Source organism: Pelmatolapia mariae, linkage group LG17 (assembly GCF_036321145.2).
Source record: "Pelmatolapia mariae isolate MD_Pm_ZW linkage group LG17, Pm_UMD_F_2, whole genome shotgun sequence".
Taxonomy (NCBI): domain Eukaryota; kingdom Metazoa; phylum Chordata; class Actinopteri; order Cichliformes; family Cichlidae; genus Pelmatolapia; species Pelmatolapia mariae.
This window is the reverse complement of record NC_086242.1, coordinates 25,793,791-25,816,138: the sequence shown is the minus strand read 5'-3', so window position 1 is coordinate 25,816,138 and position 22,348 is coordinate 25,793,791. Positions and strand designations below refer to the sequence as shown.

At 39.9% G+C, this 22,348-nt stretch overlaps 1 protein-coding gene across 5 annotated transcripts in view; it reads left to right on the top strand.

The window, feature by feature from the left end:
- Nucleotides 1–774: 774 nt before the first annotated feature.
- Nucleotides 775–22,348, top strand: part of pik3r3b (phosphoinositide-3-kinase, regulatory subunit 3b (gamma)) — a 189,630-nt gene continuing 168,056 nt past the window's right edge. For 3 of the 5 annotated variants that reach the window (XM_063500368.1, XM_063500367.1, XM_063500364.1), the window contains exon 1: nucleotides 775–1,975. In XM_063500368.1, the coding sequence (XP_063356438.1) occupies nucleotides 1,624–1,975 (352 nt within the window). In that variant the 5' untranslated portion in view covers nucleotides 775–1,623. The remainder of the gene's footprint in view (nucleotides 1,976–22,348) is intronic. The other 2 variants (XM_063500366.1, XM_063500365.1) reach the window with 2 other exon arrangements.

Genomic DNA, 22,348 nt, shown 5'->3' with positions numbered 1-22,348 from the left:
TGCCTCTATCTTCTGTTTTACTTATTCATTCATTCCTAAAATGCGAACTCGGCATTCGGACACCTGCAGACTCGCGCTGGAGGTCCCACAGTTGTTACATAATTCATGCATTTTGGCATCTTCACAATTCCCATCTAATCGTAACTCTCAGTAACAGTATAATGACAGACGCAAAAAAAAAAAAAAAAAAAAAAACCTATATGGGATTCGTTATTTTGCTGCAGCTGCTGCGTCTGTGCGCCGCGCCGACCCGTCCCGTCCCGTCTCGGCCGCTCACTGGCATATTTTACAAGGCGGAGGAGGGCTTTACTGACATCAGCACTGCCGCTCTCTACGACACAGAGCAGGCTGCCTGTCTTCTGACCAGCCAACGCCATCAACTTATCCTCCAGTCGGGGCTTTGATTATTTGGGTCGCTGTGGGTTTTCAGGTACTGGCGAAGCTTTACAGTTCGCGCACCGAGCCATCAGTGGAAGGGGAGAGTTCCTCTGTGCAGTTTCAGTGGTGAGTTTGGGGCGTGTTTGTGGGCAGCCGACAGCAGGGCAGACTAGAGCATGGCGAACTTCATATTCGCCTAGTCATGCTTCTTGTAACTGGTATATTTAGGGTCCATCAGCCTGCAAACAGAATGGTGTGAGATATGCGTTTTATTTAAAATATTATTACATTTTGATTCTTTTTTTTATTTATTCAAACTGACCCTCAGGCAAATATTGTATTTTTTTTTTTATTATTATTTCTCTAGTGCAAAAAACATGCGTCAATATATTCTTGGTTTAAAATTCTAACAGACTGGATTAAAGACAGTACATTTGTTGACAATCTAACTCCATTTTAAGTTTGTAGGAGTGTCAGTCTGCGTCAGATGGTTACGCAGACAAGAAAGTAGAGGCAGCAGGATCTCATATAGAAGAGTGCACACAGAGGCACTCTGAAAAGAAAGCCAAATTCTGCAGTGCAGTGGATTTCCTCAGGTGTGTGTGTATGTGTGTGAGTGTGTATATGTGTGTGGCTTCCAAGTAGACTGATTACCATCAGGAGAAAATATCTACACTCTGGGATTTCATCTAAAGGTCCGGCAAAAGTCGGACACCCTTCAGTATCCAGACTGCCTGGTGTCCCGCAACAGTCTTGCATTTTGTCTTTTCAAATCACAGGCACTGTGTATTGGGTAATCTGCCTTTCTGAATATTTGGATTGTAAAAGCACGCAAGCCTCAGACTGGGTCCCTGTGACTGACAGGTGAATTACTGTGGATTTTTAAGGAACTGTGTGGATATCCAAATCAGAAAAGACCAGCTGACTGTTCAGTTCACCGCAATTGAGGAAGTTTTGGATAAAGAACTTTGGACCTTTTCTTTAAGGGGTTATGGGTCCAATTGCACCTCAGGGATAGGATTTTTAACAGATTTATTTCAATTGGTTCATCTCAGTGAGCATGGCAGAGCAAATCTCAGGTGGCAGCCCATGATTCCCAGGTTTACAGCGAGAACCAGTTTCACCTCAGGTATTCTGAATTAACTGAGTTTTCATTTAGTACCATTTAATTTCACTTTTAATACAGAAAATCTCAGGTGACATCAATAGGTTTAGCTTTGTACCTTCCTGTGAACTCTTGTTGCTATGGCATCTCACAGCTTCCAGTACCGGGCGCTTTTTGAATATGAGCGTGAGCATGGGGATGATATCAGTCTCCAGCCAGGCGACCTGCTCACTGTTCTGAAGGCCACACTGATGGCAGCAGTGGGGCTGGAATACCAGGAGGGGGATGAGCGGAGTCCCAAAGGTTGGTTGCATGGGATTAATGAGAGGACCAAGGAGAAGGGAAACTTTCCAGGGACATTTGTAGAGTATGTTGGGGCGGTCACAGTTGGCCCTGCTGTGGATAAATCCTGGTCCCAACCTGTACCCCCAACTCCAGGGGGGCAACAGACAATGGTGGGACCTCAGCCTCCTGGAGGAGCTGCTGCTTTTGGTAAGTTCAGTTTGAGTTTGCATCGATGACATCAACTTGATCCTTGGGTTTTGTGTTTAAATCTTTTTATTGGCTTGTCAGTTGGAACGTAATATAACAGAGCTCAAGCAACAGAAGAAAACCAGACACTTTCTCAGTTTGTACATCAGTTTTTGAATATTTAAATAATCATTAATTTATTAAAAATGGTTCTTGTCTTAACCTCTTAATATCAACAAGGTTGCCAATAATACCACCACACATGGGTAGTGTTTGGATTTGGTTCACACTACAAGACCCAAAAGGGGCTAACCAGGGGTGAAAGTGGAGAGAGTGATCATTTATAGAAAAACATCAAGAGGGTTTTTGTTTGCTGCAGCCTGTTATTGCTTTAGGAGAAAATGTGAAAACCAACCTATACTTTAAAACTCTACAGATATCTTTTATCCTGCTCATTCTTGTCCAGTTATAGCCTAGGTAGAATCTGCTTTTTTGTAGAATACAACTGGCTTGACAACTAAATTGATAAAGAGAAGTCAAACTCAGAGGCACAGGAACAGTGCAGGCCAGCTGATTATAGCCTGTCTTGTTTTTGATTGAGTCATTTCAACCCTCTGCATCACTGCACCACACCAAATTCCACTTTAACTTGTAGTGCTAAATTGGCAATGAGGTTTTGGCAAACATTTTTAAAGAACAGATAAAGAAGAAAAATGTGGTACGAAATACTAGATGTTGGACTGGTAAAGTATGTTTGGCATAGTGAAATTAGATGCCACAGTACATACAAGACAAAATATACAAAATCAAATACTACTGCAGCCATTAAAGTCTTGTGTTAAAGTCCTTCAAAAAATAAATCAAAAGGACATCTATTTAAAACTCTGCATAGATTTGAAGACAATTTATAGTTGGGGGTGATCTGAAAGTAATGTTGGTTAAAATGCCTAGCCTTTGTTTGGACTCATGTTCTTAATAATCCCTTGAGTAGGGAAAACTGGGTAGTTTTAGGTTCTTCCTGGTTCAATTTGAGGCCAGAAAAGTAACTGAAGTACCAATTACTGAAACTGAAAAATTCAACCATCAAATGGGAAGGTTACTTTCAGTTTTCACATCTTGTGTTTCTAAGGCTCAGGGTGAGAGGTGCTAGTGGGTCATATATGATTCTTGACCAGTTTTACAAAACACTAAAGCTTTCGTCCAGATAATTATAGTTGCATGATGTTACTGATGTTATTTGTTACTACTGCAAACATGCGTCCTGCATGCATGCACATATCAGAATCGTGTAAGACCTAAACATTTATCAGCAGTTTGCAATAAACAGTCATTTGCTAAGTGCTACTATGTGTAAGCTTGCAAATCATTTGTTTGTAATGAACTGTGAAAATGGCATTGAGCAAGTGTAGGTCCAGACTGCATAGTGCAGTGGTGTTAATAACCTCTATTATTTCACAATGCATTGCATATCAGCAGGAAAATATATTTTGTATTTTTGTTAGCAGTAACCTCATTTTCAACTAATTCTATATATTCACTCCATTAGATTGGGTTGCATTTGTTCAGATTTTTTGGATGTCAACTATAGAAATATGTCATGAATGGATGTGGATAGAATCTGTGATGCTCACTGAATGTTAGCCTTGCTGCTTACAGGTTGCTTCATTGGGCTTGATAACCTGCAGTGGTGGCTACTGCTGAGCTTGATCCTTCAGCTGTAGTCCAGCTAGACTTGTCTTAAACCTGTTCTGGGTAAATTCTACCAGACCCAAGTAACTTCTCTTTCTCTGTCAGCCATGTCAATACTTTATAAAGTGTGTTAGTCGTGATGGAATGCATTTTCTGGAAGCTAATATGATTTAATTGAAGTTTTCTGCATCTTTTATTTTGTTAGGTAACTGATTGATTCCCATGAACACATTTTGGACAGTTATAACTGTTTTTAGTTTTCCATTAGTTGAGGCCTTATTTTAATGGTCATGCTATGTTATGCTACCTGTGATTAATTATGATTACTTCTCCATCCTACATACATTCATCATTGCATACATGCACTACTTTGCATTTGGTGATTCATTCCCTGACACTGATTCCAGATAGAAGACTGACTTAATACTTAGAACTAATGTGCACGCTATGTGTATCCAGTGTAAGTGGATTTTTTTTTATGATTTATTTAGGAATGAGCAAAAACAGGCGATAATGAGGACTATAGGGACTTGAGCCTAAAAATCTGAAAAGCACTGGCAAACAGACCTGCCCTACATAAAAAACCTATTATGAGCCCTGCAGGCTTTGTTTTATACAGGGTTGGGCGGTTAGCTCCATTTTAGTATTGGCTATGTGATGCATAGTTTGTTCAGATCTGCTGTGTTTATGGCTTTTTATTTGCTAAACAGGTCAGATGCAAAACAATGGTTTCTCCTTGACTTCCTCTGCTGACTCCTGGCTGCTTTTAATTGTCTGGTTGCCGATTCTTTTATGACAATGGGTTCAGTTCGTCTTAAAAAAGTAACATTCATGTTGCTCTCGTCTTGAGTACCTGTAAATGTTTTGGCCATGTCCATCTACCCCTGCTCTTTACAATGATGATGATGATGACATGGTGCCTGTAACATCCTTCAGCATTACCAGAATGGTGGTGGGCTAGTGAAGGTCTGGGGAGGAATATCCACGAGCACAGACCTTTACAGGCTAGACAGTGGCACCCTGACCCTCAGAAATTGGGATGAAATTCTTGGACTCACTGTCAGACCCTATGCTAGTGCATGGTGGTGTGCGACAGTGGTGAGAGCAAGGAGACAGGATGAAGGAATTGATACCATTGATTGCCCACACCCCTTCACACACACACACACACACACACGCACATACACACACACACACACACATACAAACACACGCAGACACAATTGCCACAATAGAACGCCTCTAGGACATTATGTTTAGAACACAAGTGTGTGTGTGTGTGTGTGTGTGGGGGGGGGGGGGGGGGTATATACAAATATACCGTTTTGAGTTGCTGCAATGAAATTTTGGCAAAAGAGACTAATCTGCTGCTTTATGTTTCTTCACTTTGATTTTTGGGGTGTTTCTGAATTCAGCCCTCTGTATGTTGGTCATTTTCATTCCCATCAAACATCCTTTTGTTCATAACATATTACCCAGTCCCTTATGAGTATAGATCTCCAGCATGATTTTTTCCCATTAAGATCTGATGTCTTTTTAAGAGGTGTACATTTTCCATTTTTCCTGGAGGGGAAGGATGGGAACATTATTATGACAAATAGAGACAAGAGATAAGAAAAAAAACGTTGGGGTCATCAGAGTTCACTCTGGAGCTCACAGACATAATCACATGCTGCACTCTCCTCTGCTGTGATAAGGCAGCTCATGTCTTATCTGTAGATGAGCCCTATAGCATCCTATGCTCTGTTCCTCTCTTATGTAAATGAGGGATGCAGTTAGATGCAAACTAGAAGATTAGACATCGTCAGTTTGTTCAGAGGCTTTGATCAGAAGAATTTGGTCAAGTAGAGCAAATTTGACACAACACCCTCACACCCTCAGTTTCATCACCACAGCAAGATCTAAGAAAATCTTTGAAGGTTCATAGAGAGAAACACACCCACATAGCAAGCAGGTCTGTCCCAGATCTGGTATCAAGCCGGCACTGCTGGCTGACTTCTGGCATGATAAGACGTATGTCATCCAGATATGGGCCAGGTCTGGCATAGATGGCACTGTCCATGCGATGGTATGGCATATCTGGCCCAATTGTGGTATGGTTTATGTGGACCAGGCCCATGAAAACAAGTCTGGCCCGGATCTGGCATCAAGCTGGCATTTCTGACTGACTGGTGTCATGGCAGAGCGTATGTCAACCAGATGTGGGCCAGGTCTTGCAATGATGGCACTATTTATGTTCCTATTTTCCTACTTTAGTTAGAAGACCCAAATGCCATGTTACAATACTATACTGCTATGGTAACCAACGTTTCAAATGCAGGTTTGACAGGTTTGTGAGTGTACACTTTATCCAAAACCTAGCGAGGGTTTACTCAAGTTTACCACTAAGTGGCTGTGGCTCAGGAGGTAGAGCAGGTCACCCACTGATCGGAAGGTTAGTGGTTTGATCCCTGGCTCCACCAGTCTGCATGTCAAGTATGAATGTAATTAGGAAGCACTCAGTTTAGAGAAAGTGTGTGATTGGATGAATGTGGTATGTTGTATTGAGTAATCTGGGAGAGTACAAAAGCCCTATGCAAGAATCAATTAATTCTCTGTCTGAGCAGAGTTTTGTCATCTTACTTTTGCACTTTTATGCACATGTTCTTATTACATGGCTTGATTAAGGTACTCATTAGGCTGACATCTGGGGCCAGAGCTGAAACTGTTCTGGGCCAGCTCAGGGCCAGTAGTGTGTCTGCAACTGGCCCGTGGCTGCACACAACTTACACATGGCCCACATACCATAAACAATGACGGCCCTTTGGTGGCCCAGATCTGGTTTGCCAGATGTGGACCACACATGGGCCAGCACAAGGCCAGTTGCAGACACACCGGTGGTCCTTTGCTGGCCCATGTGTGGGCCACATCTGGCAAACCAGATCTGGGCCACCAAAGGGTCGTCATTCTTTGAGGTATGTGGGCCATGTGTAATCACACTGTGTGGGCCAGATCCGGACCATACCAATGTTGCTATGTGGGACTGTATTTTCATAACACATTATCATTTTAGTAGAGCACTGCATTCTCAAATTGCTGGTTTACTTGTGGTTCCTAGTGTATTTATTGTTGGAGTCTCTCTGTATTACTGTAGGGTGTTTACCTTAGAATATAAAGTGCCTTGAGTCAGTTGTTGTGATTTGGTTATATAAAGCAAGTTGATTCCTATTGAATTGAAGTTTTGTATGCTGAAGCTGACTGTTGTTCACAAAACTGGTTTCAAGAAACACATTTCAACAAATCTTTTTAAGAAGTATTTATTTTTACTGGCAAGAGAGCGAATTTATCTCAGCCTGTAACTCTTTGGTTTGAGAAAAAAAAATACACCTTTTAGGCAACACAGTGATGCTTTGTTTGAATTTTTAATTTGTTGTAGTGCATTAGTTACCTCCATGTCCATCCACCCATTGAATGGGATATGATGTAGTACTGCATGAGAGTTGTGCTGAAATAATCAGCATCTTAACTCTTTGAGGAGGAGACAGTTTGAAACTTACTATTGTCTTCTCCTTTGGCCCTTGGTCAGTATGTCAGAATGTGTAATGTCAGTGTGTATCTAGTCAGCCCCACTCAACTGGACTGAACTCCGACCAGGGATTCAGATGTGGGTCTCATAAAAGGTTTTATTCACAGGGTTTGGCTTCCTTTTCATCTTGTCTTTTGATTTTCCAAGTAGATATGTAGAAGGCATCAGGTGAACCATCAGCTAATGTGGGCTGGGACTGAGATCATTTGATCTTCTGATATTGTGCAAATAGACAATCAGCACGAGAGTCCAGTCTTCCAGGGGGAAGGTTGATTATTATATGTGCAGCTCCTGAAATTGTTCAACCAATATTTCTTTTCTTTTTTTTAGAGCAGAAGTACTGTGAATACTTTAACTGTAGGTATTTTACTGAATGACAGAACACTGCTGAAATTTAAAGCACACAGAACAGAAGCAGGCTGGCTCATAAAAAGCTGGCAAGGAAATGACTGGAGTGGAATGATGATGTCATTGATTTTGACAGTGTGAGAAAGAGGAAGTGATGTAAAGAACTAAGAACTAACAGCCTGAACATACAGGAAAAGCAAACAGTTGAGTGATTGCAGATCTTCTTCCTATAACTTACACATAAGCTTCATGAAGCTACACAGAAGCTGTCTGCAAAGCCCTACAATCACAGAGATGGAGCTGCTCATGGCTCACTGAGGCTAGGAAAACGGTGTCCCAGGAAAACTGTTGTCAATAAGCTTTTATTTTACTCAATATCTAATTGGCCTTAGAATTACTTTGCTTGGTCAATAATCTTCTCTTCCCCAGGCAAAGAACCATGACAGACCAGAGGCTGAAAACATTTAAATTAATTCCGTAGATAAAATCTAAATGGTGTTTTCCATACTGCTAGGAATAAAAAGCAGTCAAATTCAAACATGCAGATATTTATGTATCCAGTGGTCATTTGCTAATGTGAATTACATTCAATCAGTTCATTAAAGAGGTATTTCTGAAATTGTTAATGAATTTTTTTGATAATCTAATAATACTAATAATTGTTTTTTATTCATCCATAGCTTTATGGGTGGTTGTGTGGAAAGTTGTAGGTTCTTGGGTAGTATTTGATATTAGTCGGGCTAAAATAAAGATGAAGCAGAGCTTGACCTCACAGCTGGCAAGAAATACATTTGAAATAATTATTGTGAAAGTAGAACAGTCAAAGTTTATAGTCTCATCCACATCTACCTCCAATCACCAAACCTGCAGCCTGTTTCCCAGCGCCACACTGCTTCAATTAAGTCCATAGCTTCACCTCCTCAGCTCTGCTTTTCAGGCCTGAAACTGTTCAACTGGCCTTTTCTACTCTGGATTTCACTCTTTATCGGCCCTGATTGGTTCTCCATAATCTGGACTCTGTTCAGTTCAGCTACGTTTCCGTTGCTGCTCAGACAAGGCAGAAATCTTCCTGGTTTTCCACGTATTCAGTCACCAATTGAATTGAATTGAATTGAACTGAATCTTTATTTTAAACATGTTAAAAAATCATCAGTCTGACCTGCTGTGCTCTGGTTCAAAATCCCATTTCATCCAGGCAGCAATTAGTCATCTTTTGTCTAACTACAGTCTTCTATATTTATTTATCAGCTAGCTATGGCACATGCTACAGCAGCCTTCATGTTAATATTAATTTTTGGCTCTCTTCCACAGGATGTCTTTTGTTCTCCCTTCCTCCCCTCACCCGAACCGGTCATGGCAGATGACCACCCCTTCCTGAGCCTAGTTTTTCTGGAGGTTTCTTCGTGTTAAAAGGGAGTTTTTCCTTCCCACAGTCACCAAAGCGCTTTTACACAGGGGGTCATATAATTGTTGGGGTTTTCTCTGTTGTATTATTGTAGGCTCTACCTTACAATATAAAGCGCCTTGAGGCGACTGTTGTTGTGATAAGGCACTGTACAAATAAAATAAAATTGAAAATAATAAAATGTTAAATTGTATGCAAACAATCCAGTGGGCCCCTGTATTGAGTTTACATTCATACATTTCTGTGGGTCAAAATGACGTCCTCTGTGGTTTTACGTAAAAGTGGTCAACTTTTTTTTTCTTTTGATCCCACACACCCCCAAATTTAGTATTTGATTAATAAGCCACTAAATGTATATGGTTTTAATTAACAGAGCTGCAGGATTTTTAAAATGCAAATGAAAATTAAAAATAAATAAATAAAAATGAACCCCTTGGTGCTTCTAGTGTTAATTTCTTAAATTTAAGTAATAGTGCTTTCTTTAAATGCTGAATTCAATGACTTGTATATACATCGTCTAATGAAAATGTATCAACTTCTTTAGTTTTGCTGTCATTTTGGAGTTAATAGCTTTAATTACATTTTTATAAAGAAAAAATGCCCTTCCGGTTTTCTATACAGGGTCAGTATTAGACAGTGTATTCCATGCTGTCATGAGCCAAACCTTCACCTGTAAATCTTGCTCCTCCCTGAACCATGTGCAGCGACTCATGACCAGCTTTTATGTTTAAAACCCAATGAAGGCATGCAAATTATTCTGACCTGCTTTCTCTGTTATATCCTCCCCATTCTCAGCATGCTTATGGAAGCCTATAAAATCACACGCAATTTTATGGCCTTCTCCTCCTCTCTGCATTTGAATACCCCCTAAAATGTCTTGATAAAATGGGGAACACTTCATTTGACTGCTTCAATTCCAGTAACTGGAGGTGTTGTAAAAAATAATTTAAGCTGGAGCAGTAATGCATTTCAGCATTTGATGCATGGCATTAAAACAGCTCCAAGTTACAGCAGTAATATTAATGAGCAACTTCCAAAGGCTATTACAATGCATTATTCACACAGTACCTCAGTAAAAAGAAAATGTGCATCTTTTCTTCATTTATTATTGATACTCAACGTTAGAATTTTATTAACACTCAGCAACAGAATATTTTAGAGCAGTCTGTGACTAATATCGGTTTTTCTACATTTGTCATTGTGTACTGTTTATTTTGTCCTTTATTTTACTTGAAACTTTAACAGTGAAAAAAGTGAATATGAGTGTGAATGCTTGTCTGTCTCTGTGTTAGCCCTGAATCAGATTGGCAATCTGTCCATTGTGAACCCTGCCTCTCGCCCTATGCAGCTGAGATAGCCTCCAGTCCCCCCATTACGACTCTGATAATCAAATAGTAACTTGACTGGCAATGCTGAAAATGATTTCTTAGCAGTCATTTGTCAGCAGGCAACAGCAGGAAACCAAAAACTGCTCCCTGATCTTAAAGATTAATGAGCAAAGTGAATACTTCACTCCCTCCTCACACTTCACTCCCATTAGTGAGATACAGAGTTAAATGGACAGTGCAACAAAAAGCCTTAAACAGCAAAATACTAGCATGACCTTCATACTATATCAATTCACTTTGCAGCATCCAAACTCAACTGTAATGCAATAAAGTTAATGAGTCACGCATATCAGACAGTTAATCAGATCTAGGCTTGTTTTGTTTTTTGTTTTCAAAAGACAGTCACACTAGGAAAAACTGCGGTTGGAGACCAATCACCTCCACTCATGACCAAAATTACTACTATGACCTACAATGAACCTGAGATTTAGTTGCCTTTAAAATAGTTGCTACAAAGATGGGGACTCGGTCTACAACCACTAGCAGTCAGCTGCCATCTTCAAAATCTTCCACAAATAGTGACATACACTATACTGTCAAAAGTATTCACTTATCTGCCTTCACATGAATATGAACTTAAGTGACATCCCATTCTTAACCCATAGGGATATAACAGTACATACAACAGCAAGTGTACTGTTTATAAGGTTGTGGACACCTGCAATCAGCTGAGTCATGAAATGTTTCTCCCACTCAAAATGCTCCATCCAGATGAACAGAACCAACACTTTTGTGATTAAACTTCTAACAGTTACTGAGTCACCGCAAACAAAGGTGTTTGAGTTGTTCTATTTAAGCAACATGATAAATAGGGCAATTTTCAAAAGCAGTGAGATGTTACTTTTGAAATTGAGTCTTGTACATTTTGGAATTACACTTTTTTTTGTCACTTTGGGTATTCTAAACAGATAAAATTCTAGAAAAGGTTGGATATGAAACCTCTTAGATCTAATTCTTTATTCATAGTTTTCATGTGACTTGAGAGGCACTGGGACATGCCCACCTGGGCAGCCAAACAGTACTGCACTATCTACTCTACTCTCTGCAGTCCATCCTATGAATGCGCAAGTTAACAAAATCCAATATTTACCTTTGCTTTAAAGAGAAACTATTTCTTGTTTTCCATCTCCCATACCATTCAGATTGAAAATACATGTAGCTGTACTTTCAATGCTGGCTTCAACCTGGCAGTAGTACAAGGTAAGGTATTTAGGTATTTAATTAAAGCTTCTGGAGGACAATATGGATCACAAGTCCCCAAAATTCATATTTTTCTTCATATCTTTGTTTCCCCTCAATGGATATATCTTGGGGGGGGGATTAGATTTTATCTAATCTAAAATCTAACCCTTGATTGGTCACCAATTGCCTAGTAGATATTCATACTTTAAAATCAGTTTTTTTTCCCTACAAGCAGTAACCTACATGATGAATGCTGAAATATAAAGTTGGAAATAGAGCTGAAAAATAGAGCTGAAAAATGTGGAAGTGCCAAAATTTGTAGCTCTTCTGAAAAGTTTAGGCTGAAATAAAAGTAAACAAACATAAAATTGTGATCCGTTTCATTTTGGTGAGGAGAACAGAGACACTGTGACGGGGATAATCATGATGCTAATGTTAAAAAAATAATGTTAATATTAAATAATGTTGGATTCTTGGTTACTAGTTTGTTGAAAACAGCTCTAGCTTCCAGTAATGATTTTCAATATGAAGGGCTGGTCATATGGACACAGTATTTCATTTTTATTTTGTGTAAGAAACATTGGTTTGTGTAGTTCTGACCATGACATGTGTTCAGAACTACAATTAAACAAGAAAACTCCAAAGACACCTCAAGCTGCAATAAAATTTCATCTATGAATGTAGTTTTATTACAAATCTTAGAAAAAAAATAGATATTCTGTTTAGAAAAACAAGGATAATTGTTTTTGTCTTGTGCAGTAGTTTATCCAGTTTTGATCACATAGGTGGAAGACTGTTTTGTTTTTCCCGCATGCTTTTATCTTCACGGAGAGGGACATTTCTCCATGCCCTTAGCGGAAATGCAAATTATATTTCAGCACAATATGTATACACAGAACAACGTAAGGTAAGGTAGATGTGTCGTGTGTCTGTTACCTCTTACCGTGCTCGCCAAGTGTTTAAAGTCCTTCCAGCATCCCATCTAATACATGAGAACACACTAAGTGAGGGTGTTTGATTAGACAGAGCAAATGTGTGTGTTTGTGGAGTTAGATGAGGTTAAGGACACAGGTCTGAGTTTACACAGTGTGCAAGTGTAGAGTGGACAGTTATTGCTTCAGGGTGGAGAGGAAGGAGACTTCATTTCATGGCTAAAACTGACAGCCAGTTCATGGAGATATATTACATGCCTGAGGCTGATTTCTTCCTGCTTGAAATGTCTTCTTCTTCTTCTTTTAGCCAGTCCCTTTAGTGGTCGGCCTCATCTGCCTCTATTTCACTTTATCCCTAGCATCTTCCACTGTCGCATCAGCACTGTATGTCCTCTTTGGCTACATTCATGAACCTTCTTTTTCTCACACTCAGCGTCCTTTATTGTCTACTATCCTCCCTCTGTATAGGGCCAAACCATCCAAATCGTATCTCTCTAATTTATCTCCAAGGAGCCTAATCTAAGCTGTCCCTCTGATATACTAATTTCTAATCCTGTCCATTCTGGTCACTTTCAGTGAAAATCTGAGCATCTTTAATTCTATCACTTCCAGTTTGGTATCTTGTCTTTTTGCCCCTTAACCATAAAAGGATGGTGGGGTGGCCGAAAACGTTAGAGCACTTATGCAAATATGTGATGTCTTGATAAATCAAGCAGATATTTGAAGTTTACACAGCACCATTCTCGCATGAAAATATCTTAAAAGTTTATTTTGTGACCCAGAAAGAGTAATATTTCAAACTCTGCCACTCTGTGTTCCTCCGCCACTGCCTTGCTTGAGTTTTGGAGGAAATGGATTCTGGGATATTGCAATTCGTCATTTCGAGCTGATTGGAGACCAGAACAGCCAATCAGATTTTTTTGCATCCAAGTCTGTGATTGGATGCGCAAATTAAAAAACTGAGCGAGAGGGGCTGCTATTGTGTGTGTGTATGGATAATAGCAAACACTGAAATACATTTTTTGCACGCAGCAATGAATTTTGTTCACTCAAATTCAGCTTTTTTTTTTACATGGCTCAAATTTTTTTTACGTGCGCTCAGAATAGTGACACAAAAATAACGCCATACTCAGAGATGATCCCTGATGTCATTCTACCACCACATTAACCTATCTGTCATTCCTACTACTTATCCCAGCACTGCCTCACTGTCCTCATATATGCCTTGCACCAGCAGCATACACTTCTCTAATATTCATCACAAAAAATACAAATCTTTCTGACCTTTTCTATTTCTCCACCAAGACTCTCAAATCAGTCATTGCATCTGTAGTACTCTTTCTCAGCTGATTGTCACCTGTCTTCTTAACCTACCTTCGACAACTATTTGTCATACTTTCATGGTATGGCTCATCAACTTTATCCCTTTGAAAGAGTCAAAAGCTTTACTTTCCACTTCCTCCATGTAAAGGTTGGTTATAATTGGTGACATGTTGGGAGCCCATGGCACATCCATGTTTTTGTCTATAAAAACCCTCGTTGTATTTAAAATATGTGGTGGTAAAGCCGAGGTCCAACAGTGTGCAAATCTGATCAGGGGTACAGCTGCTTCTGTTTTCCAAGCTGTCTAGCTATAGTCATTTTCTGACAGTCTCTATGGATGAAACACTATGGTTTCATCCAGTGTACGTTTCTGGACCATGTTGGTGAAGATGTCTGTACTTACTACTTACTTACTATAGTTCTGCACATCACCCTTGTTCTTGAAAATCATTCCCAGTACACTTCTACATTTCTCAGAGACCCTCTCACGCTCCAAAATTGTGTTAAACAGTCTGGTCAAAAAGTCCATTCTCCTTTCTCCTACACATCTCTATAACACCATATTTATGCAATCTGGATGACTGTAACACTTCCTCCACACTAATGCTCTGCTCTTCCGTTTTCCTTTCTCTCTCATTTTCATTATTCATCAGCTCCTCAAAGTACTCCTTCCACCTTTGCAAAACACTGCCTTCATTAGTTAGCACATTTCCATTTCTGTCATTAATCACCCTAACTTCCCGCCTTTGTCAGTTATATTTTCTTTCTTTCTATTTTTTTCAACCAGCAGGAGTTGTCGTAACAGCAAGGATAGATCCTAACTTCATATTTATTACTTTGTGTGATTCAACAAATTAGATGATCCATATCCAGAAAAATTCTATGTAGGATTAAAATGATGAACCTCATTCATAAACAGTAGATATGCACAAATCTGTTTGTGAACCATCTATATTAGTGTTTCACACACAAATCTGGTCATAAATACTTTTAGCTTTTTTGAAATAGGTACAAACAAATTTAGAAGACCTCAAATAATCTGTATGAACAAATTATTAGATAACAAATTATTAATAATAATTTAATCTTAAATGAAAGGCTTTCTACAGAGAGTGGAGAGTAACGTTCTGTAGAGACAGTCTAATGTTTTATTAATGAAAGAACTCACAGATGAGACATATTTACAGTCCAGGCACTAGTTTTAGTTATTCCACTTTCTTTCTTCTCCTGTGTTTTTTTCCCCCACAGACTTGGTTTAAAATCATTGGTTCTGTTGTACTCCAGGGTAAAGCTGAACTGCCCCTGAACTGCCCCTGCCTCATTATGCCAGCTTTGAAACAGACACACACACACACACACACACACACACACACACACACACACACACACGCAATAATGCTTAGCTCATGTAGCCAAGTGATGTCTGGCTCTTTCATATCACTGCTCTTCTATTCCAGCATTTTACCCTCATCTTTACTACTTATTTTTTCTTGTGTTGGAGAGAGAAATGCGTCTGCCTGAGCAGATTCTCAGTATATTTTACTGATTTATGGTGAGATGTCCAGAAGTTTCTGGCAAGTTCTTTTATCTGGCAAATACACATTTTTTATACAGTTGTGCCAGTGGATGATGATATTTGTGACTGACAAGCATCAGCGTGAATGTAATGAATTTGATGTGAATGTCATTGACTCTCCTATTTTTTATGATTGAACAAATGAACATGATGCCACAGGGGAAGCAAAACTAAACACACTGAAAATGGAAACACGAGACTGTCAAAATAAAACGGGAAACATAATAACACGAAGACTGTGACAACAGCTTGACAATATGACATCGAAAACGCAGACATGAAACACATAAGACTAAATTCAAACTCAAATTCAAATTTTATTTGTCACATACACAGTACAACTTTTAGTGAAGTGCTTGTGTCCGAGCTGTGGATAGGCTGCAGACGTATCCGCGCCATTCCAGGGCTTGGTTTTAGCATGGAGGGTCTAGCCAGGGCCCTGGGGAGACAGAATGATACACAAGGAGAGGAACATGGAAACAGATAAGGGGAACGAGGCACAGACATAACTAAAAATGAGACATAGAGGACAGGAGGCTTACACAGGAAACAGAAAATAACACATAAAAAGGGAGCATGGATGAAACTTTAAACAAAACCCAAGTAAGATATACTAATAATAACACTAGAACTTACCATTACTCTAATGCATCATAAGAAGTCAGACATACAAAATAAACTCAAAATGCTATTGTGTGTATGACCCATTTGTCCATCTGCTGCAAAATTTTGTTAAAGTGTTCACTAAATTGACAAATGTACTTGGATTGACATCAATATGTGCACATTTGCCTCATATCCTGACAAGAGATCTAGGTGAGAATTTCCTCAAAAACCAAGATCTGTACTGTGAGTCCAGAGATATTCAGTGGTATTCTGCCCCTGACTGACAGAGCGATTGCCTTGTCTTTGTTGGCTTTCTGCTCCTTACTTGCACTGTTGCACATGTCCATCATTTCTTATTTTGAGCAATCTGACCCCATTTCTCACTTTTCCTCACTCATTACCTCCATCTTTCTGTGCAGCTGTCTTTTTCATTCTTCCCTCCTCTGCTCCATTATTCAGTTCTGCTGTGCTTTCTGTCTTTAACCCAGTTTTGTTGTTTTTCATCATTTAACCTCGACCTTCCTCTCTGTCACTCTGTCTACTCATTTTCTCTTTACACAGGAAAATCATAAAAAATAACATACAGTGCTCTCCACCTGTTATATAGATAACATTTCAAATCACATGATGCTTATTTGGTTAGATACATGTTTGTTGCATGGGGTTATCTGTTTTTCTATATTTGGTTGCATTCATTTGTGAATTTGTCACCCTGCATTAGACGACCCATGCATCTTGGGCTGTGTGCCTGCTCACTGAGTACATGAGAAATTCAATTACATGCCGTTTCAGAACACACACACACACACACACACACACACACACACACACACACACACACACACACACACACACAGAGTATAAACACTTTAAAGCTCTTTGGTTCACCTCCTTCTAGCTGAACTGTCCTTCCATCACTTACTTTTCTCATTTAATAAAGCACCATTCCACTATAGCACTGCCTCTAAAACAATCGCTCTGTTTTGTATCCTTTTCTTCTTCAGTTCTCCCTTGCCCTCTTATTTAATCTTACCTCCAACTTGTTTTCTCTATGGGAAATTTTGTTATATACCCCACATATTATATATCTTTACTGTATTTTGAAAGCCCCCTATGCTCACCTTTTTCCTCTCTTCCTTCCAATGCTGCTGTTACTCATGATTGTATTTCTCATTTTCCCCTGTATCCATATTGTAGAAATAATAACCAGACTTGACTTGCTTTTAGAACTGAAAAAGGCAGCAGCAATAAATAAATAAAAACCATCTTTTGACCTCAAACCAAATGATTCTATTCAACATTAATCCCCATGAGAGCAGTGTCTTTTTGTCTCCCTCACTCACATATCATTCATTCCGCTTCCCGAATTGTAAATCTTTCCATAAATCCGTCTTTCAGAGTTTTTGATCTGTGGGTAATTCCAAAATGAGTGGTTGAGTGATTTTTTTTATCATGACCTTCATGGATCTGGGTGGAAACCATCGCACTTCCATTCCAGTGAGAGGCTTGATGACAGTGCAGATAGCCCTGTGCTCACGACAGACAGTAAATCTCCTCAAATCCAGAGTTAGTTAAGGGTGATGTTTCGCTCAACAGAGTCCAGAAACGCAGCTAAAACTCTAAAAACTTGACAGCAGAGAGACAAAGAAAATGAGAAAGATATTAGAAAGGGATTGACATGAGAGAAGATCTTCATGGACTAAAAATGCTCAACTCCTGCTCTCCACAACAGGGCACATCACTATCAAATACTAAAGTAAGTAAGTGGGAGATGACAGGAGCATGACGAGGACAGAGGAACTATCGCTTGCTGCAATCACTGTCACAGTGAGAGTCAGGAATAAAGAATAAAAGTGTCAGAGCCCACTAGATGCGGGGTTAAAATTGCTGTCTTTAAACAGTCACAGAGTGTCAGAGTAGAATTTGTCTAAGGCCTTCTAAAGGCCTTTTTATTCACTTCCTTTCTAGCTTCTGCCTTTTACTTTATTCTTTTTATATAATAGATGCTTCTTTTTAATACAGATTTATATTTTGGATATTATTTTACCTTAATGTACTAAATATATTCTGTTATTACACTCTGTTGTCACCTTAAGTGATTTTCATAAGATGTGTGGTTGTCTCAGCATGTTTGTTTTGTGTTTATTATTATTTTCAGAGGTAACATGAACAAAAAAGTGAAACTTTAGTAGCTGAATATTTTGTCAGAAACTGTTAACACAATATAACTTGTATTTTCTTTGCTTACTGCTTGTACACCATGGATCGATTGCCAGTCACTGGGCTAATACAAGTTACACTGTCAAAGTACACACAGTGAGCCCACAGGTACAGAGAGAACATACAAACTACAGAGAGGTCCAGGCATTTCTATAAACCATGCAGAACACAGTTTATTTCCTTGGACTCTTTAGACAAAGAAATCTGCCAGTACCGCTTGGCCAAATCCAGCATTAAAAAACAAGCAGGGCCCAACCAGACCAGGAGCTTGTCAAACTGGTGCACTGAATAAGACAACTGTTAGACTTCATTAATCTTGTGTTAGTCTACACAGAACTTTATAGACTAATGTCTGTGAAGGTTCTCAGTCATCCAGGTCATCGCAGTCTAAGGAGCTTGGAAAGAAAAGTGTCTGCACTTCTTTAAGTTGCTTGAAGACGTTTTGCCTCTCATCTGAGAAGCTTCTTCAGTTCTAAGGTCAAATGGTGGAGAGTGCCAGACAGTGTGTTTATTTACAGTGAGGTAAATAACAGATGCACACTAAATCCCTGTTGCTCCCTAGACTCCCGTGTGTGTGTTCCCCTCCAACGTCCGTGTTCGTGTTTCTGCACACCCTGTGCGTGCTGTCCTTCTGGTTCCACGTTCCACCTGCAGGAAAACAACAGAAGCAGCCATCAACACTGACCCCCGCGGGCATACACAATCTGCACTACCGTACACTGAGACACACTAACTTGGGATGTAATGCAATGATCCCGCATTGGTGGGGGCTCCAATACTCTCCTAAATAGCTCCCCCGACGAGCCCTGATCAGCAGCAGGTGTGTGGCAAGGACTTCAGGTGTGGCCAGTCCTCCAGCAGGGCCACACCCATCAGGCCTGCAGGTGCCTGTCATCCATCCTACAGCCACACCCGCAGACACACACATATATATATACACACACACCCTGCCTACACATACAATAAGTGGAACACAGACATGACAGCATTGTGCAGAAGACTCACACATCACAAAATAATAAAAATAATTATAATAATTATAGTCCACACTGCTCACAGACCCCGAGTCCCCGGAACCGGGTCCATGACAAGCATAGCAACCAATTTGTTCTGAATCACTTTTTTGTCTTCAGGTAACCTGTAGGGCTGTGAATGCACCGCCACACCTGGGAAAGTTCCAGTGTGGTGTCATAGAGGGTGGTATGGCCTGGCAGTGAAGAGAGCAAACTGCTCTCTGGGCTGGCGTTTCAATGCCATCTAAAAGGAGTGAGGCGGAAATATCAAAAATGTTTGAATTTGGCACGTCAGGCCTCAACTTATCCCCTCTTTCACCAAGTTCACCAAAGAAACCTCTTCTACCTCGCTTCATGTCTCTAACCCCTCTGTTGTATAGGCACTGCTGATGTTCCAGGGACTGGAGCAAATTCTCCTGTGATGATCTTACCAGTGCACTTGGACCTTCCTCCCAGCTTTCTTTAAGCACATCTGTCTTATGGTTTCCTGCCAGACAGCACTTTGAAGGGAGAAAGCCCAGGACAACCTGTCTCTAGAATTAGAGGGTGGGCCAGGAGGGAGCTAACCACAGCCTCAGTTCTATCCCTCTTGCCCTCGTGTTTAATTCCTCCTGGCATTGCAGGTTATTTGTGAGCATCACCATTTTTAAATATTTAATGTGAACCCACTGTTTCCAACAATGCCCAGGTTGAACAAGGTTCAGGTGAACTAAGGTTTGCATGGAACCCGAGTCCACCATAGCCTGGTGTGTTGCCAAAGTGTGTCCATCTTGGGACCGCCAGCCATCTTTAGGAAGCCTGGAAATCCCCCCATCCCCCCCTTTGATGCTCCAGCCTGGAGCTGTGGAAGTGGTGACAATGGGGGAGTGACCTATCTGTTTGGTCTTTCCCTGACAATAGAGGAAGCAGATGCAGGTCTATGGCCTCAAACATGCCAAGAATAACTAGTGATTGTCCACCTGTGCCATTTTCTGCAGTGTAATCTTTGTGGCCAGGGGAATTAAATGCGAAAGGGTCAGACCAGTTCAGTACGTTCTTTAACACCTGCGTGGTGTGCTTGGACCAAGTCAGCAGAGTCCAGCTGTTGCCAGTAAGGTTACACATGGTTCTTTTTATGTACTTCTGAACTGCAAGCTTCATGGTTTTCGTGCAGTATGAAGTAAATCATGGTCACTTATAGCGGCTTTTAGCTTAGAAGACTGCCCTAAATATATAACTACAAGGACTTGAGAATGACTCAGCAATGAACTATAGCTTCATCTTACTTTGCATTAAGGACTTTTGGCTAGTTTTGCAATGTAACTCACTGAAGAATAATATCTCTTCATGCCTGTGATGCTGCTTCCATCCTGTGGCTCACTCTTTCACATTTATTATTCAGACTTGTGCAAATCTGAATTTTTAAAAGATTCCCTCCTTCAGAGTCTTGAAAAGTTATGTAATATCTTTTCCATTCCTTTCTCTATCCTAAAAGCTCTCTTCATGTAATCTTTTCCTCTCAAACACACACACACAGACACACAAACAAACACTTTGTCAGTGCAGCTTTGGTGGCTGAAAGCTTTTCTCTGAATCTTGCTACACCAGTAGCGCATTTTCCCTCTCAAAGAAGAACGTGGCTGCTACAAAAGATCAAACACACTGGCTCATTCCTGCAACACTGGCAAGAAGCCAGTGGTGGGTGGTGGTGTGGTGGGGGTTTTGGGGGATGCGAAACAGCCGGGTAGTATCCAGGCATAAGACTGGTATAAAAATGTGTGTCTGTTCAGTGTTGAGTTTTAAGCCTGCAGGAGAGAATGCCACAATGATTAGGATTGCAGTTTAAATTTAGAAATGTAGAAATTGGGAACCTGCTCCCTGTGGATTTCTGGTTCGTAGTTTTTCCTTCAGCTGAAATCAGAGCAGATAACTTCCAAAAATGGTACAGAGGGGCTGTGGCCCAGTTTCAGGGATTTAATCACAGACACAGCTATGCATGTTGCTGAATTCAACACAGGGATTTTGGGGTGGGTTGGAAGAAGAATTATTGAAGTCTGGGAGCAATGAAAGTGAGAAAAAAAAATCAAAGATGAACTCAAGCATGAGAAACCAGGGCAAAGCAACACAGAATCTTACTTTTCACAGTTAGTACTATCCTCACTTGTCTTCTTTGGATGAGCTTGGCTGGGCTTTAGAATTGAGAACCTGTATTACAAACATAAGCTTGTCTTTACTGTCTTTTATTTGGTTTTAATTCCCCCCTTTCTTAATAATAATACATTGCTTCAATGAGCTTTTTATTGTAAAAGGTAAGAACTCTCCAATAATACAGGGAAAACAGAGAAATCCCCAACAATCAGATGACCCCCTGTGAGCAAGCACTCTGGTGACAGTGGGAAGGAAAAACTCCCTTTTAACAGGAAGAAACCTCTGTGATCAGAGTTATTTTCTAATTGGTTTTTATTTTTCATTTAATTTTAATTTTAGTTTGTTGTCAGATTATTTTCTGTAAGTTACCCAGACAATATTTAGTTTTCAGTTAAAAAGTTTCAGTCTTGTTTTAATGTCAGTTTTAGATGATTTTTTTTTTCATTGTTACTATATGGAGAGCTTGTGCCATGTGTGAAGGTTTAGGAAAATTAGTACAGGTATAAATAATAAAAACAAACACTTTTTGAAAGCAGTTGACTCATAATCCTGTAGACATTGAGAGTCTCAGGCAGTTGTGGCAGTTGTCATTGTCACAGAGCAACAAACACGCATACATAGATACACAGGCAACACCTGAGGTTAGTAATTCCCATCTGTTCATTGTGATAGTATGGTATTAGCACAGAGCTAAACCTTAGAAAATCCTGGTTTATCACATCCCACATTATCCTCAAGTACACACAGATGTGTGGACAGACACTGCAGTCACTGCAATTGTCTTCTGTGGAGGTAAGATGTGGGGGTGGGGGATCAAGTCAGCTCAGTGGTTTATATTTCTAACCACATAACATAGATATCAATAAATACTGGATGCTAATAAATAACATTAAACAAAGGAAAGTAATAAAGGCTGTTGTAAAAACCACGGCACTCATCAAAGTACCAAAACAAACACACAAAGAAGTTTTCTTCTACTATATTTGGCAGATTTTTCTCATGTAAAACATACCAATAAAA